At 33.9% G+C, this 10575-nt stretch overlaps 1 protein-coding gene across 3 annotated transcripts; it reads right to left on the reverse strand.

Annotated features, from left to right (window-relative positions):
• Positions 1–1817: 1817 nt before the first annotated feature.
• On the reverse strand, positions 1818–9240 carry Ube4A (Ubiquitination factor E4A). 3 transcript variants are annotated; one of them, XM_088185310.1, is made up of 16 exons: positions 9180–9240; positions 8409–9030; positions 8210–8338; positions 7970–8133; positions 6974–7153; positions 6494–6634; positions 6246–6417; positions 6038–6179; positions 5776–5967; positions 5319–5486; positions 3522–3645; positions 3318–3463; positions 3109–3258; positions 2635–3038; positions 2367–2574; positions 1818–2302 (listed from the first exon to the last, which is right to left on the reverse strand). In XM_088185310.1, the coding sequence occupies exons 2-16, from the start codon at positions 9013–9015 to the stop codon at positions 2140–2142; spliced, it is 3090 nt and encodes a 1029-aa protein (XP_088041436.1). In that variant the 5' UTR covers positions 9016–9030; positions 9180–9240; the 3' UTR covers positions 1818–2139. The 3 variants fall into 3 exon arrangements, with proteins under 3 accessions (XP_088041436.1, XP_088041446.1, XP_088041431.1); XM_088185320.1 differs by having other exon boundaries at positions 8409–9027; positions 9171–9240; XM_088185305.1 differs by having other exon boundaries at positions 9171–9240.
• Positions 9241–10575: the final 1335 nt, after the last annotated feature.

Raw genomic sequence — 10575 nt, forward strand, 5'->3', positions numbered from 1 at the left:
GACGTTACGGATGCTAAAATCAATCAGAATAGCGTAATAACGTTTATCATCTAACCCGCATTGTGGATTATGAAAACAAAAATAGCGGGTCTATATTATATTATATAAAACACATAAAAATACAAAAAAAAACATTTCACAATAATAGTAATACCAGTAGCGGACTATTCCTATATTTATGTTTTAGTTGTTCAATCCATTCATCTTATAAATTACATCAAATGCAACGACTGTTTGTCCCTATTCTTTTTCACAGCTATATAAAATATGATCCACTCTTCAGATTCTGAATATTTAACATATTTTCAGATTTTTTTATAATCGAACATTTTATGTACTTCGTGAATTATAAAAAATAATATCAATTTAATGGCCGCCTCTGGACCTTTTGCAGTAGCAGATCCTTTTGATGGCTTTTTCCTACACTTCGGGCGGTATCTCGGCTATAACTTGGCGAATGTTGGTTTCGATTTTGTCGGCGTAGACACGACCCTTAACGTAATCCCACTTTTGGGGTGGTGATGATGGCGGGTGGCAATGAGACACAGATTGAGCCGCTGCAGTAATATTTATTTAACGGTTTACGGTGTTTACATGGTTAGAATGGGGCGGACGCGCGACGGCACGCGTCCGAACCCTTACAAGCTTGCCGGAAGAGAGGGAGCCGTCACAACACCGCTATTTCTGCGCCGACCAGTTTTGGCCATAACAAATCTATATTGGCCCCCATACGGCTCCGGCCCTAGCAATTTACAATTGCGAACTATAACCAGGGGGAGGTATGGGGGCCTTGGCGCTGCTGTTGATTAAATGCTGGCGGCGCAAAAGTAGCAAAGTCGTGACGTATGGTGTGGCGGCGCGGCCTCCAGTGACGCGCGGCGTGCTTCGCTCCAAGCCGAGTGGAACACGCGTAGACCCGGGCGGCGCGTAGGGCTCCAGGGGGCGCGAGAAGAACGGGCATGTCCGGGAGCACCTTTCGGGGCCCTGTGGTGCGTCGGTGCAGCTACACAGGGCGCGCGCGTGACGGGCCCCGAACATGTGGTTCGAGCTCGGAGTCGCGGGGGCGTAGCCCTACGGGTGCGTGACGGGTCACGCGTGGTCCACTCGAGCCTGGTCTACGGCAGCACTTCGGTGGCTTCCCGCTGAAGGCGCGTGGCGGCGCCGGGTGCTTCCTGGGTCACGTGGTCGGTGGCGGCGTCTGTCAGTGGCGACGGTGGCTGACGATGGCGGCACATGGTCGGGGGCGCAGGCCCATCGTCTTGGTGGTCCGCCAGCTCGAGTCCGGGTCCAGGGAAGCACCGGCGGGATGGCAGCAAACAGCTCAGCAGCGGCTCGGCTTTTGTACTGCAGCGGCGTCTGTGTCTGCCATTTTGAATCTGACTCCATGTACGTGCTCAGGATCACGTCGCAGGTTACCAGTTTTGGGGTGGTGATGATGGCGGGTGGCAATGAGACACAGATTGAGCCGCTGCAGTAATATTTATTTAACGGTTTACGGTGTTTACATGGTTAGAATGGGGCGGACGCGCGACGGCACGCGTCCGAACCCTTACAAGCTTGCCGGAAGAGAGGGAGCCGTCACAACACCGCTATTTCTGCGCCGACCAGTTTTGGCCATAACAAATCTATATTGGCCCCCATACCACAAAAAATAAAACGTCGTTTAATCTCATGAAATAATGTGACCTGGGAACTTTTTACCCAAAACATCCAACGTTGCACCCAATGTGTGACAAGTTGTGCCAAAATTACTTAGTCACTAGTTTTTTATATCGCTTAAGTATGTACAGTTGGACAGACAATAAATAAAATAACAATTACAATTTTGCTTTTTATTATCAACGATGCAACATCTTTAACATTTAAATAAATCACAATAATAATTTACACATAACAACGTTTGTCGCAATAACCATAATTTTGTTACAATAATAAACTTTAACAAATCCAATATGTAATCAAAATTACCTAAGGATCTTTAGGTATAAAATCAAAAACCTACACAGTAATTGTAAATTATTGAAATAACATTATCTACCATTCTGAATTACCGTTCTACCAATATGTCCACAGAATCATTCAAAACATATTTTTCTGATCAAGTTTAGATGTTTATGTATACCATAATAAATATATATCTTATGCAATTTCGTTTCTCTTTGAAGAATTTGTAGAAGTGTGTGCCATTCTTTTACTTTTGACCCATTCGAAAATTTTTCTCTTTAGTTCTTCGTTAGGCATAACTTGATCCATGGTGAGTGGCGATCTATTGAACGGATCCGATTGATCGCTCAGAACATGTCTGAAAATATTTTAATGTCATCAATAATACAAATTATAACAATATCTTTAATTAAACGAAATACCTAGCTATAGTCGTGCGATCTATAGAAATTTTCGAGCTGGGAAGAACTACAGGGTCGTACATGATAGTGCTCATGATGGGATCGAGGAATTCTTCGGGCGCATCCGATAACGCTTCGTCGTCTTCTAATTGACGCCTAGCCAATTGGGCCACCGTATCGGCGATTTCTCTCAGAGAAGAAATCAATTCGCCGCCTCTGTTAATGCGTACTAAAATTATAAATAAAATTAGTCATCTGTTGAAATGGTAAATTATAGATACAAACTTACCGAGAACGTTTTCAGCTAAGTTGAACAACTGAGGACTGTAAGAGCGGCCGTCTTGCGAAACGGCCAGACAAAAATCTTTGTTTTGACCTAGATGAATATAAATACGGCATATATCCAGCACTGTAGCCACGGGATCGAACTCAAACTCTTTCGAGTCCTTCACTTTGAAATTCTTCTGATTCGGACCGACCAGATTTAGTAAGAAGTAATTGAGCATAGCTGCAATTCGATCGATCATCGTCGGATGGCAGAATACTGATTTGATTTCACTCGTCAGACGCTCCAAAGTGCTTATCGTGTGTTGCCCCAAGATGTTGTCGAATCTAGCTATCATTCCGACGTGTTCTAAATTTACGTAATGTTCTTCTCTTTCAGACTGAGGTCGCTGTGCCAATTCAGTTTCACTAAAAATTAAAATTCGTACTTGATAACTGATAATTTCTTGTTTTTACATTTATTGTTGAAACACAATACCTCATATTTTGCATAGTTCTGATCTGTGACATATTGTTTAAAGCTTCGTCCAGCAAAAATACAGCATCGTTCATGAGAAGATTTACAAACCTCAAGAAAATTGGTGGAGAAACGGCTTCCATGTTAGCTTCAGCTTCTTCCGATAATCGTCTAAAAAATAATTTATTATTAACTTTATAAATTAGTATAATAAAAAAAAAAACACTCACTTAAAACACTCTCTATGTTCCTCAATTGTCCAAAGGTAATCCATTACCAAATACATAGGTCTCCTATAATTGAACTTTTGTTCAAATTGTACGCTTTCACCGGTTACTTCGATACCGACGAACACGTTTAATAGACAAGGAACGATCTAAAAAAGATTTTGTAATTTAATCGTCGAAAGATGATAAGCTAGGGATATAACATACTTGCAGACGATGAGGATGTCCTCTGAACAATTTGTCCCTGATGTAAGAACTCATGGAGTTTATAGGCAATTCGTCTGTTTCGTGATTGGGAAGCAGAGTTTCTAAACATTCAGCGAGGCGTGCCCTTCAAAATTCAATAAAATGTGATTAGTTATTGTGTAAGTTTGATTTACTTCCATTGTTTTTATAGAATTTATTGTATATAAAGGTGTCCCAAAATTAACGCAATATTTATTGCGATAATTTTGGGACACATTTATTTATTATATATAATTATACGTTGACTTTATATGTCCTAATTATTTTCTTACTGCTAAAAGACTAAAAGTGCTGAAAGAAAACTGATTTACATTTCTGTGACAAAATGTTTTTTTCTTGTTGAATACATACATACAAGATATTCTTTATGAGCTAAAGTAGCTTAGTATTAGAGAATTTTCAACACCTAATATGTACGACCTAGCACGATTTAAATCAATCATCACATAATTGAAACTTTTTGGCAATGAAATATCTGGAGCAAAATAATACAAATAACTAGTACAAAAAAAAGTAAAACTGAATATGATAGAAAAAAATTACGCATTTATAAAAACTTACTAATAAAATGTTTAATGTATTCTAGAGCAGGGATGAGCAACACGCGGCCCGCTTACGGTCCATTAAACATGTTTATGCGGCCCGCCAAGCATTTCAAAAATTTACGACGCACACTTGTTTTTGAGATAAGTGTTAAACAATAATAAAAGGTGGGCCTTTCCATCATTTTGTTTCGTTCGACGAAAGAATTCTGCGAATTTCGGTCATAGTAGATACGTCTATAATCATTCTATTCACAAATGTTTTTCGAAGGCGTAAACGCATTTATTAGTTGAAAAGAAGCGTTTCATTGTTTTGTGTTTCGAAACAAAATAAAAACGCGTAAAGAACCATGGATTATATAATAGAACGGCTCTAGTCACTCGGGTATACTGAGATAAAAACGACTGCCTGTGTTAGTCAAGTAAACAAATTGTTTCATTTTAAGATTTTTTCAAATATTATTCAAGATAGTATAAACGAATATTCGATTAATAATTCGAATATTCGCATAATTAAAAATCTGGCGAATGTTTCGAATAATCGAATATTCGATTGAGAGCCAGATCAGAAAATTCACGTAGTGAGCATTTGATTTAATCACACCTAGCAACAATGTTTGGAAACAATTGTTAATGAATCCTGGGTACTCGACTTAAAAAATCAATCAAAGTAATGATGGTGTTCAAAAGCTTGGGAAAAAGCTTGTGATACTTTTTATTGGGAAAGTAATGATTACAATATTTTGAGGACAATTCTTGTGGAACCAAAAGAAGCGAAATACTATGTCGATCTGCTTAGTGGACCACTATGACAAGCTTTGATTAAGAAACGATCTATCGTTCAATGACCCACAATCTGCTTATTCACATGATTAGCGCCAAGTTATTACTACTTATCTATGGAATAAAAAAGAACACTGCGGGGCAGGTAAGCATTTTTAGTTTCTTCACAAAATTCTTCGAAGGGGTTCTAAAAAGCTAAATTTTTGTTTGGATGTCCGTAGTTGTTAATACTCTGGTATTCATTTTGAAGTCATATAAATGAAAAAAATACAGGCAAATTTCTAGATGTTTGTAAGCATTTCTCATATATGTATATATATAATATATGAATTAATCTATTCAATATTTCTGAAATTTGTTTTATAATATTTTCAACTGCTTTGCAAACAAAAAAATATATTGAACATTATATAAAACAATCATATTTACATACCTAAGATGAGGGTTTCGCATCTTCTTCGAAGAGCCCATGAAGACTAACACTAACGACAAAACTGGTTCTAATAAATCAGCCTCTTGATCGGAATTAGATGCATTTTTAAAATGTCTGGTTATCGACAAAAACTTGAATATATTTTCAACAAAACATTCAGGAACACATCTAAATATAAAACAGATAAATATTAATAAACCTCCTCATAAAAATGTCAAAGAATTAAACATACAAGCTATATGATTTTTTTCAGTATGTTTGCAAGATCAAAATACATATTTTTAAAATATTATAAAGATAGGTACTTTGAAAATTATTTAATTACAGTTCTAAAACGAATTAACAAATATATAAAAGTCTGGAAAGTTTATGATATTTCTTAGGTATTCTTGTAATATTGAACAATGTCACATCGAATGTTGAATGATACGACAGCAAGTTCTATAAAAAATAATACCGTAAAGTGTCAGGTTCGTCGTCGCTCATGGGAAAAGTCAATTCCAATGAAGTTAAAGGAGCGAAGGTAGTATCGGACGATTTATTTTTATGAATGGCCAACTGCACCAGCCAATTGCAAGTAGCGATATGGAAGTTGATCAATAATGAGACCAACTGCGGTTCTTGCAATGCGCATCGCATCGATATTAATCTAAAAATGAATGTCTTTAGATATTTGTAAAATATCATAGTAAAAAACATTATTAATCGGAATATCGTACTTGGTCATATAACTCTTCATTCTGGAATCCAACATAAGTGAAAGATCGTTATTTGGAATGTTCATGGTATCGGCAAACGTCTGACGCAACTGATTCAATTCTTGATTTAGTTTTAATAATTTCTCTACTATTACTCTATAACCTGCAAGTGAAAATTTTAATTATTTAACTGAAATAATCTAGATTTTTATTAATGTATATTGTATACCTAAATCGAGTGCTTTATGAGTCATATAAAAACACTCAGTCATGAAGTTGTATGTAGCAACAGTGGGTCTCGTAATACCTAAAACTTCTTCGTATACTTCTCTCGGAGGAATTATACAAGTCTCTTTATGCAATTCTTTCATATGGACTCCTTTACCTATACGATCACGTTCCTATTAAAATACATTTTAAAATCAATTAAGTCATTCTTAAAAATATATAATTTATTACATAACTAATCAAATATACCTCTACAGCACAATAAGTAGGATCAATTTTGAGATACTTAGGAATGCCTTTTGACGTACAAAAAGGTTGAGATAGCAGCAATAAAACTGTGCTCAAATTTATCATGAATCCATCGGATACTAACGAAGAGGACTGCAGAATCTAGAGTATAATTTTCACATTAATTATATATGTAAATAATGAAAACATGTGCTGTTCAAAAGGTACTGAACTTTTAAAATTGCTCATCCTTATGGCACATTAGCCCAATCTAGCCTACTTAATTTCAATGAGCTATGTTGATTTAAAACGATTGAGGCATAAAAAATTTGCCAAGAGAACCTATGCTATACCGAAATAATATCTATCAGCACTCTCGTGGGAAATGGATAAAATATTATAAGCATCAGTATATTTGTAAGTGAGATGTACCAAAAAAATTAGGATAAAAGTTCAGTATCATTTCGAACAGTCTTTGTGTAATCAAGCATGATAAATTACTTCTGATGTCCAAATTTTTCCTCTAGCTTCATTTCTATGCAAACAGTCACCGATCCAGTTTAATAGATCGTTTTTAGTTTTTGGACTGTGTTTTAATAGTATTAAAAATATTTTATGCAGATTAGTAATCAAATGATCGGTTGCCGTCCATATATTGGCTTCTTCAATATTATTTGATGCCTAAAATAGGACGAAAAAATATTTATATACATAATTGTATATTATAATTTTTAGACATTAGAAAGATGTTTACAAAGTTCTATAAATTTATCCGTAGTTTTATCATTTATATATACATATTTTTTTATTTTTCAAAGTAATCCCCTTTAGCGACTATGCATTTTTTATAATGAGAAACAAGTTTTACAAGATACTGTTTATATACTCATTTGTCATTTATTTAGACTAAAAAAGGTTGCCATACTTTTTTTTAAATACGTGGTAATTATTAGCCGAATAAGTAGTACATAGAAATTATACAAAACTTTACTTGTTAGACCAGCGGTGATTGTTTGAATGTTTATCATAGTGTGGTCCAACAGTAGGATCGTAATATTTTTTATATTGTAACCTGTATTAGAAAGTAATCTACAAGAATTGTCCCCTCACAATCTTAAAACATCGCAATCATTACTTTCTCAATGAAAGGCATCACGCAATCTGCAGATTCTTCTTCTAGTCACTACTATTCCTTTGATTGATTTGTAGAACTATCTTTTATTAAGCTAGATTCACAACCACTAAATGAGAAACTCATACATTTTTAATGAACTGCATCTTTTATGGGTACATAATTATCCACTTTGAAGAGAAACACATATCCAGAAAACATCCGGAGTAAACTAAACTTATATTCCTAATCAACAATAAGCATGTCAAGATTTGTTCATAGATGCTTATGTTCTGTATCCACTTGCCGACTAAACAGCAGACAAACATTTTTTTAGAACTTTGTGAACATCTATCATATATAAATAGACAAGATAATCAATATACATTTTCTAAAGGTGTACTGAAATGCCTATAATTTTCAGGATGAAACTTGGGTAGCACAGAAAGGCTCAATAGTGATCCCAGCAACGTATTTTGATATGAGGAACTGCCTCTTTCTATTGTCGGTTTGCAAGTATCAAGAAATATTTGCACAATGTAAGAATTTTCTGAAAAAATATAAAATATTTTTAAGTTTTATAAACCTTTCAAATTGAGTCGATGAATATTATATTATATACCAACCAATAAATAAAGATATAGCTGGAAATATATACAAATCGAGAGATAATAAGTTAGCTTTCAATATATCTCTTTGAATGAGTTTCATAATCGGTATTACGATTGTCTTTAGTTGATCAAGATCAGAATTATCTGTAAAATGATTAAATATCCGTTATATCAATACAAAATATGTCACTATTGAGTTATTCCTATAACTCACCATCAGCCATAAATTCGTTGATAATACTACTTATAAACTTCTGACAAGTCGCAAAGTGGCTTTTTATAATATTGAACAACTGATCGCATAAAATTTGATCACTGAACAATTCCGGTTGCTTCAGTGCCGTAACAGCATTTCTCAAAATAATTTCTTGTATTTTTTTAATAACGATTATTTCGATTTTGTCATTGGAATTCTCATACATTGATAAATTAATATCTGTTGCAAATAAATAAATAAGAACATCGGTTTCAATAATACTTTTATCAGGTTCTTTGCATTGTTTAGGCAAGACACACAGAGATGGGTTCGGTAATAAAAGTCTCTCGAACAAGGCGTGCTCCATTAGTTCCATATCTAATTGCTTTCGAGGCGCAGCCGATTCAGCGATTTCTTCCAAATAGACTAACGGAATAGATATATTGTCATGATCTTTATCTATCGTTATATAAAATATGTTTTCAATCATAATATTCATTTTAGCTAAGTCGATTTTCGTTTCTTTCAATCCTAGAAATGTGTTATCCGTATGTGTGTTATCTGCGCCAATCGACATATCATTAGTTTCGACGGGAATCAGTGCAGAAAATGGGTTGTTAGCCATTTTATTACGATACTTCTGAAATATAAACGTATGATGCTACTTATAACACTTATTGACATATAAATTATGTTTAATTTATATGACAGGACTAAGCAATAAGCAATGTTAATTGAAAATTAACAAACGTAAAATAGAGGCGATTTAGTGATACGTACGGAACTAACCCCAGAACGTACGACTCCCAGTTATTGTCTGACAATGTCAATAACATACATTACTCACAATGACGTTGATAAAACTGTGGCCTTAAGACTTCTTTTTTTAGCCAACAAAAATTAAAATCTACTAAATAATAAAAATATATATTCTACTAATAAATAACATGTGTCAACTCTTATTCAAAATAAAAGTTATTTAATTAATAAAAAAATATTATTTACCTGCTGATGGATAAAAAACATCATATTTATCAGATTACGTGTAAGAGGAAATTAAACATGATGTGGTGACTCGTAGCTAATTGCTATAAAGTCTTTAAATTTAGTATTATTAAGCCTCTTACAATTTCATTTTTACCAGTTCTTATTTTGGCGAAGAAATGAATAGCAAAAATTATTGTATTACTTTATTTATTTAAAATAAGTATCTTTGATCAAATAATATACTTGTAAAAAATATCATATTTTTAAATTTTCTGCATATGTATCAGTGATCGTATAATAAAAGGATTTATAGAAAAAAATTGTTTTTTACTTATATGTATACAGATCCGGTCGGTGAAATCTTTTCTCTTTCACTCGTTCGCGTATTAAGTGACGAAAGTGAGTGACAGATAAATGTATGCAATTGCACGCTCTTATCTCTCACTCACTATCGTCACTATAAAAAAAATATTTCATCGACCGACCGGCCGTGAATTTATGTAATATATTATTTATTAATTATTTATTTAATATTATAGCAAAAATAAGTCATTTAACTTTTACTGCAACGGCAGCTCTCACAATAGTAATACAACAGCATTACTTAATTACCGATATATATATATATATATATATATATATATATATATATATATATATATATATATATATATATATATATATATATATATATATATATATATATATATATATATATATATATATATATATATAAATATATATATATATTTGTGGTTGAATGCGTTTTCGCGGAGAAATATTTGGTTAATATTTCTAGGAGTCGGATTACTCCGCGTACTTTTTTGATTCCGTGCGGAATCATGGTCCCTACGTTCTGAACAACCACATGCTGGGCTTTGCCCACACCGGATGTTCATATTCTCAATTTTCCCCTGAGGATGGCCGGGCGAATCTGGCCGAAACGTAGGGACCATGATTCCACACGGAATCAAAAAAGTAGGCGGAGTAATCCGACTCCTAGAAATATTAACCACATATATATATATATTCATAAATTCATCAACACCCTAATTTATATAATATATGAAGAGAATAGAAGCTGACCTAATAGAATATAAAATGTTAATTTTTTCAGATCCTAGTAATTATATATTTGCGTTTTGTTCATTATTTATACCTAGTTTATTAACATATTTAATTGACAGGTATTTTTGGT

The sequence above is a fragment of the Plectrocnemia conspersa genome, unplaced genomic scaffold (assembly GCF_051122295.1).
Source record: "Plectrocnemia conspersa isolate PC_06_02 unplaced genomic scaffold, ASM5112229v1 ptg000001l, whole genome shotgun sequence".
Lineage (NCBI taxonomy): Eukaryota > Metazoa > Arthropoda > Insecta > Trichoptera > Polycentropodidae > Plectrocnemia > Plectrocnemia conspersa.

Coding starts and splice junctions, on each gene's coding strand:
- Ube4A (XM_088185310.1), bottom strand. CDS start 9,015: ATGGCTAACAACCCATTTTCTGCACTGATTCCCGTCGAAACTAATGAT. Junction 7,154..7,969: donor TCAGTACACCTTTAGAAAAT/GTATATTGATTA, acceptor GTCCTATTTTAG/GCATCAAATAATATTGAAGA. Junction 5,968..6,037: donor ATGAAGAGTTATATGACCAA/GTACGATATTCC, acceptor ATTCATTTTTAG/ATTAATATCGATGCGATGCG.